Raw genomic sequence first — 21,591 nt, 5'->3', positions numbered from 1 at the left:
TGTCAAGAGTTTATACATATCAAACCATTTATACATAATTTGTTATCTCGATACTCAATATTCTTAACGTATATGAACGATTGCAGGTAAGTTTGAATAAGGTAATTGTTAGAGATAATAATACCCAGGCCCTTAGCACCTAACAAAGGACCCTCTGTTGGTTTGGACAAACAGCTTACGCTTATCTTATAACGTGTAAGTACGTATATTTTCTAACTACGATTAAATAATTGAATAAAATACTTAGTTATAATATATTTCATGTATAAAAACCTTAATATATTTATAGGTAAATCATCCTTCAGGTGATTGGGGTGAGTCATTTACATTTTACTAATATGGTGGTAAAATTATGTATAAGTAAACAAAATTATTCTCGTAAATACTCTCCAATTGTATGAAAATTGGTTAAATTTTATTTCTAGTTACAATTAATTGTTTATTCACGTACGTAAAAATTGCAAGACATAATAGTAAATTTTTGGAAAATATTTAGACACGTGGCTGATATGGTAGTTTAGATATACGAGTATGTAAATTGATCCAAAGTGTTAGTCATTTACGACTTACAATGAACAAAATTATTTTAATAACCCTTGTATTTACTTATAATTGGTCGTTGTTCGTTTAGTAGCCAAAAATTGTGCATAGATCATGAAATTTTAATAATTATTAATGCATGTTAAATATTACTTAATTACAAACTGAATTTTAATATAATTAAACAATAAGTAACAGTAATTTTTTTGTGAAAAGGTTGGTAATTGTGTATATGAAAGATTAATAAGTATGTTAGCACAAGAAAATCTTCGTTGTTTATTATATATTTCATTAATAATAATCATGAAATTTTACCTAGGTTATTATCATAGGATAGCGAGTGAAATATATTGCAAAATCTTACCTGTTGTTGTTGCTGGATTAATTGTTGTTGTTTTAATTGGGCGTCATGTGAAAACGGCATTGCATCGAATGGCGGAGGTGGTAACATTAGCGGTACCAATGGAGGCTGCAGGTTCATCGCTGCGAGGGCCCCAACGTTCAGGCCGAGGGGCAGCCCCAGTGAAAGCATCTGGGCCACCATGGGATGCAGTTGACCTAACTGCTGTTGTAATTGTAACATGTTGAGGGCTGCCTGCATCTCTTGTACTTGTGCGGCAAGTAAAGCTCCAGCCTGTGCTTCACCAGAGCCGTTCGCGTTCTCGTTGAAGTTGCTATTGCTGTCACCACGGGGTGAGGGCGAGCGATCGCCTTGAGGAGCAGGGGATGCAGCCCGCGGCGAGTTCGGCGCACCCGATTTCCTCTCATATTCAGATTTAAATTGCTCCGCGAACTGTTCCAAAAACTCGAGAGGAACCTTATCTTTATGCACTTCTTCACAATGAGTCTTTAAAACGAACACACTAGAAAACTCTTTATTACAATGTTGACACGTCGATTTCGTTTCACTGTCCGGGGGCTTCTCCTCAGGCGGTGGAGGCGGCGGGCTCGGTGCCCGCGCCATCTCACGCTCCTCTTGCAGTTTGCGGCGCTGATTCTCATTGTACTGCATGACGAGATCGAAGCCGAACGTTTCTAAGAGTTGTTTATACATTTGCGAGTTCCTTTTGGGCGGATTGCCCTTCGCTACCATCTCGTCGAGAGCGGCTGCTTCTGCGTCACCAAGCGGCGAGTGCGCCCGCGCATCGCCAAACGGACATAAAGTAGCGCGATGTGCGTCGAGTAGCTCCCCAGTTGGGAATGACGCGTGGCAGCGCTCGCACGAGGCGCTACCTGCCCGTGGGGACCGAGGGCTACCTGGGCGAGCGGGGGGTGAGGAACGCGGCCCCCCGCTGCTCGTAGATGAAGGGGATGTATTTTTTGGCGACAATACGTCTTGTAAAATTTTGGCGGGGTCGTTTCTATCCGGCTGCTCTACTAAAGGCCGTGTCAAGTCAACGTGGCCCGCAGCGGCGAGCTCTTGCAACTTTCCGGCACGTGTTTGATGCAAAACAGATCGCATATGAATGTCTAACGTGCTGCCTTGCGTATAAGCCACTTTGCATATATTGCATTTATATCGTTTACGGTCATCCTCTTCACTCGACGTACTTTTTGGAGTGAGAGTTAAATTGGATGGCGCTGTTCCCGCGCCTGGTGAAACGGGCGGGTTGTTGTTGTTTTGTTGTTCTTGCATTGCCCGTTTCAATTTGTGTAAATGACTGACACTATTATAATGAACCAATAAGATATTTTTCTGTGTGAAAGATTCTTTGCATACGTCGCATTTGAACGGTCTGTTAGGGTCTAAGTATTTTTCCATAGGATATGTTAATTTTTCACCTTTTCTATGTAAGAGAGTCTTATTATGTGCCGTTAGATAAGATTGCCTTGTAAATGCAACTTTACATCTGTGACATTTATATTTTCTGTTTGGATCATTATAAGAATCTTCTGCCATAGCTTGCGAGTTCAAGTAATCTTCTAAGAATTGTTGATCTTTGTAAATTATGGAATCATCTGAATTTTCAGCGTCATTGTGACCGGACTCGTCAGCAGCGGTGGCACTCGAATCTCTGTCTTCTAACTCTCCCAGGTCATCATCTGGTGTTCTTAACGCTTCTTTTCGCAATAGATCAGCCGTAGCTGGATCTAAAGCGGTGCCCTGGCCTGATTGCAATAAGGGATTTGACGCTAAACTTCGCTTGAATGCAGATAATTCATCTTCAGACAGTTCAGGATGCGAAGTCTCCACATGCTTTTGGAGAGCCAGTATTGATCTAAAGCTGCGTCCGCACAAAACACATTTAGTAGCGTCGCGGATAACATGATATTGTGAATGCAGTTGAAGCTTTTCAACTGTTTTGAATGCGAGACTACATTGATTACAACGGTACTTGTAAACGTGTTTCTCCGATACCGACATGTTTGCAATGGAATTGCGCGCATGAGCTTCTTTAAAGTGATTCTGTAGGGCATGAGCCGCTTCAAAATATCGATTACATCCTTTCTTCCAACAAACGTAACCAGGACCTTGCGGTGTTTGTTTCAATTCTAAATGCCCTGACTCGTTTTGATGATGACAGAGTTCGTCGACGTTGCGGAATGTTCTGTTACAAGTCGAGCATCGCTCTGTCTCTCCGTCCACACTGCCCTCTGAGCGTGGAGATGAAATCTCGCGATCTTCTTCGCCTTGCCTTGAATCTTCTCGTTGCGTTTGTGCACCGCCATTCAACCAATGGCTTTGGTCTACTAAGAGAAGAAGGCGTTGTAGACCTTCAGAGTTTACGGAATGGATTTGCATTACATGTCGTTCAAGCGCAGGTCGGTCCTTGAAGGCGTCTTGGCATAAAGGACAAATAAAATGCCGCGCTGTATCGCTATGAATAGAGTTTACGTGAGCGTGAAGTTTGCTTTCACTATCACAACTAAAATTGCAATACGGACATGTGTGCGATCCCGTTACTTCTTCTTCGTCTTTCTCGCTCGAAGATTGTTGCATTGATTGCTGCGAAAGCTGTTGCTGTTGTTGTTGTTGCTGTTGTTGGTGTTGCTGCTGTTGTTGTTGTTGATGTTGTTCCAAAAATCTCAACATCTTTTGTTCTTGAGTCAACTCAGGTTTCTGATCAATGGGCTCCTTAGTATCTGTTGACAACAGAAATAACAACGATTATTATATGTAGCATGTCACTAGAGCACGGCTGGTACGCGTGGGCGTATACCACGAACTTTCCTCTGCGGAATGTGCAAACCGAATGGATAGTAATCGGTAATCTGAACATGTTAACAATGTGTACCTACGTCTACGTGAGATTTATCTACAAAAAAGATTATTTTTATAAATGAAGCTAACTATTGTTCGGTGCGAGCGTTTGTTACTATTCTGAATTGAAGTTAAAAATAAAATTCCTCTCCTTTATATTATTAGTAAGACTTGTTTTGTTTGCGTCGTCCCAGCAAGACAAAGGTATTGCTCTATCCATCCTGTACGCACACATTCTCAGACGCATTAATACTAACGTAACAAGAATATTGTAATTTTGCACACAAAGGAGATACAGGACGGGCAAACAATCATTGTTCATTATTACAAAAGGTTCGAATATTTCGCTTCGCGTCAGATCAAATGCATTCGGCAGATCGTATGTGGATGTGACAATGAGTGCGAGAGAGATGTACAGCTACTAAGAGAACATGTAAGGGTATTTATTATTTGACCAGGGATACGTCCGCGGCAGCGTGTGAAAGAAGGTCCGTATTGTTTACGCTTAAATAAGGAAGGTGAAAGGAACGACCGATGCGAAGAGCAGTAAGATTCGTTAATATAACGTTACAATTATACTTTATTAGATGAGCAACTGATACATAAAAATAAATGAAAAAACTGACTATCATTATAAAGTTTACCGTAAAAGCAACGTTCGAATACAACTTGGGTGTGAAATGATCACGAAACATTATGCGATATTTTTTTCACGCCAAATATGTGATAAGGCGGACTTCGTCACAGATTAAGATAATACTTTTTGTGGGAATGAAGCCTGCGATCATAAAATAAGGACATTTTATTTCGACATCAAGACAATGGGATTTTTTATACGAAGAAAGGACTGTTTGTAAATCTATATGTGTTCGATTATTAAAAGTTGAAAACCAAACTTTGTACGAATAGCTTGCAAAGATAAATCTTACAGAGAATAAGTTAGGGGCGATATTTACAATTAATTAAAACTGGAAATTATCTCACAGTCCAGCGCAGCTGAAAGCAGCCGGTCCCTCGTGGAACTCGTTTCATAGTTTTAAGCAGTCGAAACCGTTACATCTAATGAAGGGGAGAGGGATAAGTAAATCCAAACGCGTAATAATAATCAAAGAGACTGACCCTAATCGTGGACTGGAGTGACCAGTGAATGTAATTATTTATGACGTAAAATCGTCGTCCGACAGTCTGGTAGGAGCATAGAACAATGGCCAGGTAAAGGGACCATGTCTGCATAAATGCGATCTCCAACGCTTTTTGTCAATGGACAAAGGGCCTTTTCTAAGGAAACACCACATCGTTATAGCGTCGTAAAGTAAGTATTGTGCAGTATGCGCTTTGTTTTGTGAGATTTGGGTCAGGATTTTTACAATGTGGCGTCAGGGATACAATAAGCTTAAATAGTTTATGTCGCAATTTGAATTGGGGCATGCGAAATTAATTCAACTGAATTGTAGCGAATAAAATATCGGAGAATTAATTTTGTTTCAGTTTGAAAATAATGACGGAGTTCTAAATCAAATTAACAAATATTACAATGTATTTAGTCTACGTTTTAGTACCTAGTGCTAAGATACAATTTTTTTTATATCATTACTTATACTTTATTCTATGATATAAGTATCCTTTTGCATTATTTGTAAGCATAATTTGGCATTATTTTCTTATTCTCTTTTATGCTAAAAATATCGATAAGGCGAAGACTTATTTACAATTTCGACAAATTTTTCGTCCAATTAGTGTGTTGAGGTTCAAAAAAGGGAGAGTTAAATTTATGGACGTCAATCGTTTAAAGTGTCTACTCAGTAAGGTGAAAATAAGTAATAAGCATAAATATGAGGGACACAATGGTGTAAGTCGGATTTCTTTCGCCTCCACATTTCTCTCACAGTTTATTGTATTTCACCGTGCCCATAAACATCAGCGGGCAATGCGGCCGGCGACATTGTAAGATGATGTAGCAGCCTCATCACAAGGGGGCAATCATTCTTAATGCGCGACGGGCACATACGTAATGCGAGTCATTGTCCCGCGTGCGGTACTTATGGAAAATTCGCGTTCTCAATTCAAATCTTCTCGTCGTCTCCCTCGCTCGCGGGGCGGAGTCGCTTCCGACCAATGACGGAGTCCGACTGTGGCGACACCGTGTAAGGCGTACGTTATTAAAGAAACCTGTTCTAATATTGTGCGCTTCAAATTAAATTTTGTCCGTGTGTAATTATCTCATTATAGTAATTACGAATTCCTTGCTAAATACTCATCGCTTTAAATGGTCGTCGCAACTCAGTTTGGACACGATGCGTCGGTCACGCGTCCCCCGTTAATGAAGCCTTCAATATCGATAATAGAACGTACGTTATGTTAAACACCTTATTTCGCCGAAAACTTGGTGCGTAAAAAAGAAAACTTTTGTTATTTAACTCGATCAAAAGTGAGAAGTTTGTAAAAAACGCAAAACAAAATTGATTAAGGAACGAATCGTTTTAAATTGGAAACCGATAGTGACGTTTCGAAATCACATTCATAAGTCGGTTCAGTATTATTTTATCGATATGAACACCGGTAATGGTTCTAGTTACATTAATTTTAATGGAATTTTCACGGTTTATAGTATAAGATATTGCAAAATATGTTAAGTATAATAGTTATAAATAACAATGTTATGCTCACAAAAAGTTTTGCATAAGCGACATCTAGTGACAAGTAAAAAAAACATCCGCGGAGTGGCGCGCGCGCAACCAATTGCATTATTTTTTTCTAAATCTTTTGTACTTGTATTCGTTTCTTAGTTTTAAGTATCATTAAGACTTGTTACTTAAAGAGACAATAACTTGAGGAAGTGTGCGGTACCTAACAGTAACAATAGGTTCGTCATGCTTGGAAAAATATTAGTGACGAAAGCGGTTCCTTATTAACAGTAAATTAAATATGTGTATGATTTGCTAATAAAATGTATAATTATTGAAAACAGTTCTTATTAAGAATTACGTTAGAGTTTGTTATGTTGAATTTATTTAATATTCAACTTACCATTTTCTTGTTGATCAAATGGACTAGGTAGCTCTGGTGGCTGAGGTATGACTTGGAAGAGTTCAGCTACGTCTGGTGTGGGATCCTTGCCTTCTGACCGACGTTGAAGTTGATGGATTTGTTCCATTTGTAGATGTTTGACGGAGCGCACATGCTGCAAAAGTGGGAGGCGATGTGGGGCTCCGAAACCGCACAAAGCACAACGATACACTCGAGGGCGGTCACGTGGTATTCTTGATGCACAGTCTCGAAGATGTCTTAGCAACAAAGTGGCTGCCTCGTGACGAGCACCAGCGGCATGTAGTTGTAATTTATGCGCCGAATTTGTGTAGTAATCACACGCACAGCATCTCACTTGCACACCACCTACACCTGCACCGCCAGTTCCGACACCACCGCAAAATTTCAATTTCCATTCATTTCGTGGTCCACCTTCTTTCACGTGGTTGACATGCTGTAGCCTTTGCAAATGTTTGTCCGTTTTGCAATGCAGTTGGAAGTTTGCTTTCAAGTTTGTTTTGTATGTGCATAATTTGCAAACGTAATGGCCAGCGACTAGGGCCAGGATTTCTTGTTCTCTTATCTTGGTGCGGTCTTGAGCTAAGTGATGACCCAAGGCTTCCAAGGAATCGGTGGAGAAACAATTACATATACAACAATGGAAAGTCCTTTCGGGTTCGGGGTCAGCTGGTTCTGGAGGTGGTTCCATGGCGTCAGGATTGAGACCCACGTCTAAGTGTGCGCCAAGTTCGGGTGGAGATGGTCCAGGTCCACCAGTCATCAGCTGAATCATAAGCGCTTGATTGTATGCCATATCTGCTAACGCTGCTTCTGGGTTTGGCGGTGGGGCATCTCCCCCATGGAAATGCAAAAGACTTTCAAGTTGTTGCTGACTTTGTTGTCTATGATGTAAGGCTGACAAAGTCTGCATATGCTTCACATTTTGTTGTAGTACAAGCATGTTATGCGTATGTTTTTCAGAAGTCATGTGTATCCTTAAGTTTCTTGCTACATTTGTCTCGTAGTTACAGACGTCACATCTGAAGGTAGGCTTTGGTTTTTGTCCTAAAGGTGAGTGATGTGGTAGTGGAGGCTTATGCGCACCTGGTGGCGTATGTTGTGAGGGAGGTAAGTTGCTTTCTCCGGGATTACCACCATTTTGTAACTCTTGCATATTATTAAGATGTTTGTCAGACTGCATATGTATGCTAAGGTTACCTTTTGTCGTAGTCGAGTAATTACACACTTCACATCTGTAGGGTTTGTATCCACAAGTATACGTCTCACCTCTTGCTAACCGTGGATGAGGTTGGCCCGCAATGCAGTAAATACAACTTGTTTCTGCTTCAGGATGTTTCTCTTTCATATGAATTTCCAATGTTTCTTGGTATTTGTAATGCCAGTTGCACTTAGGACATTTAAGCGTTTTACATGAGTTTCGACTGTGCATACCAGCTAGTGGTCCACCTAATCTACCAGAATTTAAAATAAGCTCGCATTTTGGGCAATCAGCACCTGATGGCCTTCCACCTAAATGGTCCGGGCATACTCCTATTGTGGTGCCCGACAGAAAAGCTGGTGGAGCTGCTTGGAATGGTGGTGATGAATTTGGACTTCCACGTGGTTGTACTGACGCGTTAATGGTATGAGGATGAGCTACTGAAATTAATGAATGTTGTGGCATTAATGATTCAGCCATTGATCTAGGTGGTCTCCAAGCAGGTGGACTTGGTCTCCTGTCATCGCATGATCCATTAGGTAACATATTGTCATTTTCTCTATCCGGTGTCATAAGGTCTAGTCTTTTATCTACTGATGGACTCGATAATTCTGACATATTTGCAGGGCTACCAGACACGGAAGCACGTGGTGGCGCAGCGGCTCCCACGGGTTCTAAGAATGAGACTAGGGGTTCTTTATCTTTTCCAACGCATTGAATGATAGCAGATGCATTTTCCCTCGATAATGCATCGCGTTCCGTATCAAGTAATGATAAACTATGATCTGACTGTGCATGCGCTACAAACGACTTAGCGTAGCCAAAGCTTAGTTTACATATAAAACACATTAAAATTGGTTTAACTGGTACACTAATAGGACACTCAGGGTTTGGAGACTGGGGTCTCGGAGTCTCTTTTCCTCCACGAAAACTGAACACTCGATAACTATGCATAACAGGCGCGTCAGGCCTCGCTCTCGCTCTTTCAGCAGCCAGTCTTCCATACAGCGCACCATATAAAGAAGGGTTTCTTGACACATAAAAAGCACTCGCAATTTGAGGAAACTCAAGTTGTCTCTCAACGACGTTGCTGTCTCTGCTATCAACGATGCAGCCCGGTTCAATTTTAGGTAAATCCGACAGACTCGTTTCACCCTCTGATAGTTCAGGATCCTCGATAATGTAAGCGGAGCCGTCAGGATTGTATACTATCTTGCCGTCAAAATGTTCAACATCAGAGGACAGGAGCGGTGAGTCACGGCGTGAAGTGAGGTCTACAGCGTCCGGGGCGGCGGGCGGTGAAGTGGGCGCGGGAGCAGAGGACGGGGCCATAGTAGGGGCCGCCGGGGCTGCCGGCGCATTCCTAGGTTCCTCTTCAGGGCTCATATTGCCGTCTTCGTCGTCTGGCTCGAGCGATGCTGAACTCTGCGGGTCGTCGCGTTTGCGGCGCCGCTTGCGCTCCGGAGGCGGGCCGCTAGCGGGGCCGCCGGGCTGCAGCGGCGTGGGCATGGCGCCGGGCGTCAAGGGCCGGCATCACATGCTCTCCTGGAACAATTTATAAACATTATTTTTACACATTTTGAACTAAAAAAACAAACCTTAAAAATAAAAAAAAAACGATAATATTAAAGGTAGAAATGGATGATATTATTTTAGGTTGTAATCAAATTGATATGTCTACAGAGACGTATGAAGCTATTCCTAATAAACATTTTAAATATTTAAATTAAAATACACGATAATCGGCCCTTATCTAACCGATATTTACGCAAACAAATGCCATCATTTATCCAAATGACAGCCCGTCAATCCTGTCAACGGCGACACTATTACAATTAAGCAACCAATGGTCTTGGAACTCGGTAAACAAACACATAGATCATGATATGAGAATTTACACGATAGTGACCCTTCTGGCGAACATTGTAAAGTCAAAATTCATAAATGCGATATACATTTAATTCTCGAAATAAATTGAGTAATACCTACAAAAATTTGTTAAAAATCGAGATTAAGCCGTCATCTTCGTTATCTATAACGTTATCATTGATAACTGTGTCTCACACACGCCCGCCTAACGAAGGCATGAATATTATAAGTATTTTACTTATTTATTTAGTTGACAGACTTAAGATAACTAATCGCTGGATTGACGTATGACACAAAATAATTGATGATATAAAATATTACCTGGGATGACATTATTATATACTATTTGTACAGAACAGTTAAGTATACTTTAAATTCTTTATTTCCCAACCACTCACAACAAACAGTTCATTTCTGATTTCGATCACAGCCACGGTTATTTCTACTAATTTAGCATTACTAATAAATTAGTTTTGCAAGTCTCTAATCACTGACTAATGAGTGAATAATACCAGGATGTTAATGATAATGTATTAAAATTAATCATATTCCCAACCTTACACCGGATGTTTAACATTGATAAACTATGCGTTTAAATTAGACATTTTTAACAATTAAAAGACCTTGATATTTTTTCGTGTGGACAGAACCGCGCCTATTTATATGTTTGCTTAGCTAACGGTCGAGTACAGCCCTTGAGAATGATTGTGCGATAAATTATATTACACCAGAATTCGATAAAGTCAATATTTACTTAAACGACAGTTATTCTGTGTGAAAGAAATGCCTTGTCCTGGGATCCATTTGACGCGTATGCCGTACTGATTACGGGTTTCTGCTAGGAAACGAATAATCCAAACAAATGATTAACTTCATTTTTTTCTATAATGCGCAATTAAAATGTCATTTTGTACAGCATCGCCATTAGTTGATATTGTAAAAGGCTTTAATTACAATTGTAATTATCCAGCATTTCGCGGAGGCAGCAATTTGTAGATAATTTTGCAGTGCTAATGTGTATGGAAATTATCCAAAGAACCGGTAATTAGAGAGGTGAACGCTCTAAAACATAGGATTTCTTATGACTCAATTTTTCCAACTAAAGAATGAATCTCTATTTGTATTTGCGTTTAAGAGTTTAAAGCTTTCTAATAAGAAAGGCGATGTATAAAATATTACTTTACGTTGAATAGGAACGCCTATTCACGCGGCGCTGTGTCATTAAAATAAAACAAACGCGAAATTATAAGACGCAAATTGTTGCGGCTATAATTTGTGTTTTGCAAATGGTGTTCTAAAGTGGCATTCAATAAGGTTAATGTTTAATGAGGACGCACGTGCAGGGATTCCCATCATAACGCTAACAATCAGTGGTGTCGTCAATTACCACCGATGCCCTGATGTAAGCAGCAGAACTAATTCCCAATAAACACTCACACATACAGCGTGTACGCGCAAATTGTGTGCATGTGAGCGTGAGAAAAATACGACGGAAATATTTGTACAGATGCACACATATGCGTGTTTCTGCATGACTATTAACACACACACCCGCTTGCAGACACACTGCCCGCATCGGAACTGACTACCATAATTGCTATCAGACTGTCATAATGGCTTTTAAAATTTTATGAGGACGACGTGATTAATAAACGAATTAATTAGCCAGTCGATTCCAACAGAAATCGATATATTTATAAAGAGTGAAGAGCTAAATACTTTCAGACTTAATAATGTAACTGTGTAATGAAAGGACTCATTAATGTTCGGTTTAAATGCAGTTCGTGATCCATGGATCACTTTCGAATAAGAATTTACTGTTTATTAGAAACCACGACAATCGCTGCGCTTGCCACTTTCCTTAATGTCGTAGCTGTTATTATCATAAATAATTCATTCTGGTGTGGGGGGAAATTTATGAAATGCGTTCGTTAGATGATTTGAAAATCAAATACGACGCAGGTACAGTATATGAAATGGCAGATAGAACGAATTTATATCAATGTAAAAAAAAAATCATAATCACGAACACCATTATAAAATCGAATATCAAATATCAATATTAATGCTGGGAACTAACATTATATAGAAGACGATTTAATACTTAATTCATAATAACTGTGGGGAATGCATGTAAGATGCTGTAACGTAATGAAGGTAGTCTTGTTAGACGTGGGAACGATCGAGTAGTACATGGTAAGGAGCGATTCGACATTGTCCACCGCTAGGGCTTAACTTTAAACCTTCATTAAATTGTAATGGATTTGAACTTGTAACAAAATTGCTCTTTTTACAGCAAACGGTAATCGTTAGTGGCTGAAGCGCTGTTTCGTGTTAACTTATACATTTATATTGTTGGTAGTTTTAATAAACAAGCATTTGAAATTCGAAACGTGACTGTAATTTACATTTTCTATTATAACATTGAATGATTTGAAAATTTTATAAAACTTAGCAAACCTTAATTTAAATATACGCTTAGATATACTTGCAACAAAGTAACAGCAAAATTCAATTTGCAAGCATTAGGTACATTACTAGTGCTTGAGCATTAAACATAATACCTATTATCCTATAGAACAAAATAGACGATAATATAATTAAATAATCCAATGAGAAAGGTATAATTAAAACAAAGCGACTGTGAAATTGCGAAAGACGATTCGTTCTTATACCAAGCGATGTATGTGAAATGTGAATCTTGTAAGTCAATTAGTGATTCTAATTTAACTTTCCCATTAATTTGTCATTTTAATTAAAGCCAGCGTACATTTAGAAGGAAAACCTACAAATAAATAACAAGGCTTGGAACGTGAACCAACTGAGTAATCATCTAAATGAGATCGAATCATAAAGAAGATGATTTTATGATTTATTTGCTTTCGAAGCTAATTGTGTGAGGCGCCTGTCGGCTCTCGTTCGACGTTACTCTAGTTAAAATCTCGGAAAAGCCTCGTAAACTATTTATCTTGTGTATTAGCAACCCATACTAATAGTATTTATATATATGGACTGTAAGTAGATGCTTAAGTATGGAATGATGTAGGAAATACTTATCAACCTCATAACAACAGGTATTTCATATTATGTTTACACAATGTTCCATTCATCGATTTAGATATAAGAAATATGGAAACTGTAGTGTATACCTTTGCATGATGCTGCAGGTAACCTAGGAGGCGCCAGTCAGACCATGTGCTCTTAAGAACCGTCAATTTTAGCTGTAATTATTGCGGACCCTTCGATACTTATTTCTATTTTTTAGACGCTTAATTGTTACAACAGATGACTTTTTTGTCGAACCACCTCAAAGAGAGCGGAAAGGCATCAAACGGAGCGTCGAATTTGGAAATAATTATACATAAATAGTCCCTTGAGCGGCCGATTAAGACAATTTCTGAAGCAAATTGCCGCAGACGAGCATAATAGCACACACGTTCCGTCATAAATAAATCTGGATTACGTTTCGTACGAGATTAAGATTGATTCGATCTCGATGCTTTCTGCTATTAATGCCCGCGTCGGATAATGTTTCGATCGTGTTAATATTTCAAATCATTATATTCCATTTTTGTATGTGATTTGTGGTATAATTACGATCGACAAATTGCGGAGCGTCATTAAAAGATAACGGGTGGATATCGGATGGAGCCGGTCGATCGTAATTAATGATCGATACATGTGAAATAATTAATTAGTGGTGAGGTGGGATCCTACGGCGCCCATGGCCCGGGGCTGGAGTACAAAAAACAATGACGTGCGGTTTTTGGTTCAGTCGGCGCCGAAGCCGTGGCGACATCCGCTGATCAACCACTATAATTTCGTAGACCACGAATTAGTTTTAATCACATTTCTGTGAGATGAGCGTGACGCCGAACCAGACTCCAGAATGTGTCATTAATGATAATTTCAATGATTGTATTTTTTCCATAGCGTAATTATGTGGCTTTCGGTGTGGGTTAATCAAATTTCAATATGAAATTACTTTTCTTATAATTATATGAGACTTTAATGGAATAAATATTAACGTTAAGAGAGCGAGTAAGTTTGAATTAGGTCTGTGTTGTTAAGAATTGTTTGCTTGTGGATATGTAAATGTGTGAAATAATGGAAATATTTGTAATAGCTTGGTATATATTGGATTTCAGACTTTTTGCAAAACATAACTTAAATTTTATATAACTTTACATTAGAAATGTTACCCACTCATAGTCCTTACAAAATAATAGGTATATGACCTATTATTTTGGCCTCCCACAGCGAGACTTGATGCTTCCAAATCACTTATGTGCCTGCATAATTTTAGGTCTCAGCAATAATTATAGACCAATTGGTAACCTCTAATGAGGTTACCTAAAATCAATAGCAATTAAGATTCTCACGATATCCACGATACTTCAAATCCGTGTTCCATCGAGCTGCGTGTGCGCAATTAAAACGAAACCAGCAATCAGCCGCCATGTTTGTACGGACGATGTTAATAGCGTTCAGTAATTACATATCAGAATCATGCTATAGTTGTTTCTCGGAACAGTGATTGGATTAATAGAACCTATTTTAGGCTTCAATTAGGTGTTTATCTAAACTTTTGAACTTTAATCTGTAAAAGACAGGGCTCCGCTTAGTACAAACGAAAATACGTTCGGCAATGCATGATGGATTTAATATGGGCCAACAACCTACTCATCATGTATTTTTAAAAAGAACTATATGACTCATACACTACTAGATTACCGTAACAAGAGATGACATTGTCATTGAGGCATATCGAACACAACGTCACAATTTTTATTCATCCTAAAAACTAGCTGTCGTTATATCCGGGAGAGAATATCCAAATTCAATTACAAAGCCTCCGCGAGGTGTGCCTGCACCCGCGCCTCCCACCTAAAGGGTGTATAGCAACTCAATTTCTCCATATTATTAAGACGGTAGGGTGAGGGTAGGTTAGGGTGGTGCGGAACACAAAAAGAATGCTAATTTAAAATTCTTATTGCTGTGTTTGTATGCGCGCGCGCTCTATGTATCACTCGCGCAACAAACAGGCGGAGGAAAGAACCGCTCGAGCGCGTAATTTCAATCTAATATTCAATTTGAAACGCGAACTTCAGCCATCTTTTATTTATTTGCCGGGATCTAAGCGTTTTCCATGAATTCACACATGACGGTACTGCGCAAGTGTTTTATTAGCGGCTTCTACGACTCCATTGTTACCAAATGTTTTTATGAGAGCCGAGAGATTTGGCATTTTATTTTCGTTCGTGGTTGGATTCGTTTATTCTTATATTGTTCATAAAATTTACTATACATAGTGTATGTAGGCATATAAGGAAGCATAATGCTTCTATATTAAATTATATGGGATTTTTGTTTTCACGCGTTATATTCTAATTGTTCGAATGAAAAAGGCCGTCGAATGAACCGATGAAAAAATGCAGTAGTTAATATAAATTGGATACAGTTTATTTTTATCGGGCAAAAAGTGCTTTATTAACTTTGTTTATATTAATTTCTTGGAAAGAGCGGTAAAATCGATTAACATAGCTCTGCTTCCGTAACAGCCACTAAACGTGATTGGTCATTTGAGTATGGCCACAGATAATTGCTCTATTCCACGCTACGATCAAATAAATATCTAGTCACAATGGTTATTTGTGATTGTACTTTCAATGTAGGTGAATAGATAATAATACCTATAAGATTGTTGATTCTTGTTAAATTGTAATATACCAATTATATCTACATAAAATACTTTAAAGCGAAATATTAATAAGTATTTCCTTGAGCTTCATTTGTCTTAACCATGACCAACATGTATCTACAAAAAGGATAATCTTTTTTTGTATGTCTACTTACAAATATCCCAAAATATGAAACACCTTTGACATTGTTTTGATACTTCAAGGCGCGGCAGAAATAGATCAATTTAATTTGAAAGTGTTGCCAAATATCTAAGAAGATGACCTCAGTATTGTTTATATTATCACGACATTTAAATCGTGCTCGTGACGAATTTGAATCAAAGCCCTATCAAGCCTTGACTTTAAACAATACATTTACTGATATTAATTGAAGGCGTAGCACTGTGACCATGCCTAATGGTTTACATCGATAAAATGTATCACATAAGAATAATTATGGATGGATAAAAATAATGAATTAGTCCAGTACATGTTTATATAATGAGATATAAATACATAAATCGATGGTGCTTTATTGTATAGCGGTAGGTGGCAAGTAACATCAGCCATTGCAGTAAGTATTATTCTTACATTTAATGTGTTCAGAAAGCGTGCGCGGGCGTTTCTTGATAATTTGCTGGCGACCTGTCTCTTGCGACTGCGCATTTATTTTTATTGACGCGTACAAAAGCCATTAATTAGTTTAATTATATTTACTTATAATATACCTGTGATAAGAAATATCTTAATCTTAATATTTTTGTTACACGCATTAAACATTGTAATAATTTTTTATTACCTCATTACCCTAAAGACAATGCGAAAGACGTTATTTTTTATTTAATTATATTTTAAAGGCACTCATGATGTAAGCTCGGCTTAAGGTTGTAATTCATCAGGCACCCACTCCCGAGGCTGTATTCATAAAAAATAATAAATTACAAAAAGCGAAGCAGATAAAACCGACATTGTCGCATGATAAATGATCAGATTTAAATTTAGGACCAAAACTAAAGGCACCTTATAACGAACGCGACGAGCCCCGTTTATAATTATAATTAATATTCTTACAGTATTAAAGTGGCCGGTGATAAAAAATCGATGCGAGAATTAATAACAAACAAATGGGCTACCTGCCACGTTTTTTGTGACTCCCACAGGTAAGGCCGCGTTGATGAAAGACTCGTATGCCTGTCTTAGGTTCTTAAACAATGTCCGTTTTGACACGGTTGCACCTTTTTATGGGAATCGGCGGTCTCATTCATAGACAATGAGTAAACAAGCAGAAAAAATGAGCCAACACATTTCGCCACTTGATAACAGATGGCGACACGTAACGAAGATAACGCAACTGGCAACAGCTATTCCCAATAGGCCTTACAAATATGAAATATGAGTTGAATGCACTCCGAAGGTTTCTCGTTTCTTTAAGTGTGACTTATCGAAAAGAAAACAAAAAAGTTACATTCGTAACAAGAAACCATCGATTCGAAACACGGGACAAAAGAGAGGAACTCTCTAAATGTGATACCATAATGACAAAACAGAAATATGATTTCGATTAAATTGTGTGAAAGGGACGGCGTGATTGGCCGTTCGTGTGTTGAAAAGAGACATGGTAGTTGTTAATAATAAAAATATTTTATTTGTATAGTGGGGTAAAACACCCCCGCTGCGGGCTGTTTGGTCGGGACGGCATCTATCATCATTATATTAACCGATTTAACACTTTTGAACAGATTCCTGTGTCAGTTGGTGGTACATTTACCCGGGGGACAAAAGTGCACATTGCAATGAAACCTGAATAATGTATTGAACTATTATATTTCTTTCAAATCGTGATTAATGGTCTGCGCTATGATGATATACGTCGAGTTCATTTTATTTAATTATAAGTGAGTTTTAGCTCCAACTTAGGTTATAGTCTACTGGCTCAGTATGGTCACAAAGCTATTAAATAGACATGTGGAAACGAGGCCAAACTAATTTAACAGTCACATAATGAAGTCATATGATGATTCCTTTTATTCATTATGATTGTGATAATTCGATTGTAAACTTACAAACCGTCAGTGTTAATGGAAAATTACTATATTTTGCCGGTGTGGTGGCAAATGATAATATAACTTGAGTTTCACACGCACCCACTGACAACGTATAAGGGTTAAGTAGCCCTTTGGCCTTAATATAAGTGATATGTGGTGCAATGAATATCTATTTACATTGACTACTTGGAAAGCATGACTATTTGAACGTTTGTCATAATTTAAGTACACATTGGCCATACTTTTAGAAAGCTAACACTGTTTGAGATGTTTCGTAATAAAATCACAGGGAAAAAAGTGTCTCAGAATAGAATTTAGTAAGAGCTGCTTTTTATAAATACGTGTAATTATTTCATAACTAATCGTAGCTTGTTATTAAATAATCGTTTGAGAAACTAAACGTCAATTACTAACTCACATTAATTGACATGTAGGTAGCATTGACCAGTACATTCACGTAATTAAAGAGTTTTCTAATCATTTCCGATCTCGTCTCGATCTTATTAATGTTCATGTTTGATGTGTTTATGATGAGAAACTTCTAGAAGGTAAACGTGATTGTTTTGTTTTAACAATGTGGTGAATTGGTTATTACCTACTAGTGCAGTCTAATAATCCAAACAGTTGTTCAACGATGATGTTTAGACAGGGCAATCGCGCGGGGAGCAAGGGGGGAACTAGCCCGAGCTACATATGTTATATTGCTAGCAGCTCGGGACACTATTTTGGGGCAGCCGCACGGATGCTTTAATGTCGTTTTCATCATTACTATTATTGAGTTGTGACCACGGCGACATTTTTTAATCTTTTAGTAGAATATCAAAGGTGTTGTGCTACCGTATGCTATATCTTTATACTGTGCTACTTAGTAGTATAATCACTGAGATATTAATTAAATGCAATAGTTTTAAAATTGAAATACATATTAGGGCCTGAGGAACAAATAAAATAAACTAGTTTTACATCAAAGTAAGTTTATAGTTTTGAATGGTACAATCATTTAATTTACAAAATAATTGCTACAATTGTCCGCCATGGTCTATATGAATATCTAATGTTTAGGGAAATGCAATTAAGCCTAATGATGCGTGGCAGCCTAGATTGATATGCAAATAACTGACTCTCCCATGTTCACCAATTTTTGTTCGTTAATCAATATGACTCATTTTCATTCAAAGTATTCATAAGCAACAATTGATTGCCCATTGTAATATAGGCCTTGTTTAGAATTCCATGTGAATTTAGTCTGATTACAACATATTTACCTGGTTGTATTTAATAAAATAAACAACTTTACAGAAATGCGATTTACGAATATAGAAAAACAATGTGTTATAGTAACAATATGTATGGATCAATTTATTAAAAAGTATAATGTCATTGTCAAATAAATGGCGACATAAAGACAAAATATTTCCAATAATATCAAACAACATAAATATTCATTTATAATTTATCCATTAGCAGCTCGGCCGTAAACTCATATTGTTATCGTTTAAAATTCGCTTTAAATGCAAATTGTATTCAAATGAAACTAATCATTTATCAGTAAGCGCAAACGTATCAGTGTCATATCAAATCACGAAGGGCACCCATTCAAATGTGCCCGTATACCCAATAATTAGAGGCACTGATTAAATCTGAGGATAAGACTCATTCCATTAATTACTCCCTACAGCTAAATACACGGCCTCGCTTTTTGCGATACACAACATAATAAGCATATTAACCGGGCCGATGCCATAGATAGGTATAAAGCCTGAGGCGATTCTCGCTAATATCCTTATAATGCTGTTAATATAGAAGCGAGCTTGCTCGACGACACATTCTCTCATCGCGAGGTCAAAGTGGAATGACCAGTAACCGTCTAATGAAAACCAGAAGACGTTTGTTACTCGAATCACAGTTGTCCAAGGCACATTCGCATTACAATCAATTTAAAGCCGCTCACATCGTGTAGTCTATGACATTGCGTCGCGCCGCATCGCGTGTGGCGGGCGGCGGGCGGCGGGCGGCCATCCAGCTGTTTAACGGTGATGGTGCGAATGTACGCGCCGCTCGTATAATGTGCCTATTGCTATCCTTTTACCAGTTTAGTACTGACATCTAATCAGGACAAATTAACGTATGTATTTTAAAGCCGAGTTTATGTGACACTGAATCAATTAAACTTAAGTTTTACAGCAAGGTCAACAAAGATGTAGGAAGGTACATAGATGTAAGATGTGTTTGCTTTTATTGACAAATTTGTTAGTTAATATCGATGAAAAATAAAAATACTCGATGTTGGCACGAAAAAGTGTCAATAACGAATTGTTATCATAAGTATCTGGAAAGTTTAATTAGACGGTCACGTATCGGCCGGACACGTGTGCGCGTCCATCTGTGGCAATCAAATTAGGAAGCAAACAATGCGACCGAGCGACCGTGCCACCCCACGACAAAACGTTTTCACGCAATCTTCGATCACCGGATTAAGGGACAGTCTCGTCTTGTACGTTTTATCTCCGATTGTCCGCACTTAACGTGCACTTAACGCCGAGTGCCCCTCGAGAGGAAATTGAAAGCGATCGCTTTCCCTATCTTATCTGTAGTGTTACACTAATTAATCGATGTAGCGATCATCGTTAGTGTAAATAATGGGCACATTGAAGCGTCGCAGGTGATATATCGGCGTGAATAGACAAAAGTGTCGCGGGCGGAGCGGACAATGCGATGGAATGTCGTCGCGGCCGGTCGTCGCTTCGCCGCTCGTGCGCGGTGCGGCCCGTGAATGCGGATTATTAATAACTCGCTCGTTCTTCGACACGATATCCGACGCACTACAACTCCCACCTCCGAGTGCCGCACCAGCCACTCCACCCGAGTCGTGTACCTTTGTGTATTCAATGATCATTTTAATAACAACTATGACACGAGTTGTCATCCTACAAACTCACTAGATGCATAGCTTACAAGAACTCGTCGAGAGCTTAGGGTATTTGAAACTTTCCAAGTTGTCAACTAAGCGAATAAAAACCGAGCCAATATTATCATAGAATATTGTTATGAAATATTAATACAAAATTACAAATTACCACTTTCCGTTAGATGCATTCCAATTTCCCCCAAGCTTGATTATCCTCCGTCCCGTGAATACAATGCATAACAATAGGGTCGGCGCGGATTATAACAAATTCCCCAAATCGTGTGGGTTCATATTTTCGCGTAACAATAAGACAAAATAGTGATAATGTCACATGTGTACGTAGCTGCATTTGGAACTAATTGGGATAACATTTCATAATACTTCGATTATTGAATGCAACATCTGCTCCCACGAACTCTGGGTTAAACTGTGAAATGCAACGCGAAGAATTAAATTGGAAATTTCGAAAGCCTAAAGTGTTTTAAGAATTTATACAAAAAACAATATATCAAGGTAAGTGAATAAGACGCCGAATAGCGAAGCGTATCAAAATGGAAATGCACTATGAAATTACCTTTCACGATTTGATGTCGATAGAATTAAATAAGAACAGTTTTTGTCGCCAACAGCAGAGATATCATAAGTTTGGCAGCCCTACGGTGTCACGTACTTTGTAATATCGAAATGAAATCGTCCCACATTTTTGGTTTCCATTCGAGATAAAGGTATATTTATTGGTTCTGCTCAGACATTGTACAAGTAAATAAAAATTTCGAACGAGAAATGATAATGAATTGTTTCGATAAGCAACATCGATACTTCGGCGAGATCGGTAACGGCAATGAATTTCAGAGTTGATTGCTAGAGACGTTAGTTGCTAGAGATATGTATAATAGATTCGACATTTAACAATTAATTGTTCAGCAACACGTTTTTATGTATTAGCCATTTTATATTTCTTTGTTGGACGTGTCACGAATCATTTTTTGCGTATATCCATCGAATACTTATAATCAATGTCGTGAGAGATTCGATTGAATTTTGTTTGTAATTAGCTTTACCGTTACCATACTTTACATTTTCTATGGGTGGGCTCGATG

At 38.4% G+C, this 21,591-nt stretch overlaps 1 protein-coding gene across 1 annotated transcript in view; it reads right to left on the bottom strand.

The window, feature by feature from the left end:
- Positions 1-841: 841 nt before the first annotated feature.
- Positions 842-21,591, bottom strand: part of LOC119828228 (zinc finger homeobox protein 4-like) — a 37,691-nt gene continuing 16,941 nt past the window's right edge. Inside the window, exons 2-3 of the mRNA XM_038350332.1 lie at positions 6,770-9,533; positions 842-3,624 (exon numbers count right to left, since the gene is read on the bottom strand). Of these exons, the coding sequence (XP_038206260.1) occupies positions 842-3,624; positions 6,770-9,497 (5,511 nt within the window). The 5' untranslated portion in view covers positions 9,498-9,533. The remainder of the gene's footprint in view (positions 3,625-6,769; positions 9,534-21,591) is intronic.

Source organism: Zerene cesonia, chromosome 7, assembly GCF_012273895.1.
Source record: "Zerene cesonia ecotype Mississippi chromosome 7, Zerene_cesonia_1.1, whole genome shotgun sequence".
Taxonomy (NCBI): domain Eukaryota; kingdom Metazoa; phylum Arthropoda; class Insecta; order Lepidoptera; family Pieridae; genus Zerene; species Zerene cesonia.
This window is presented reverse-complemented; position numbering and strand designations above follow the sequence as displayed.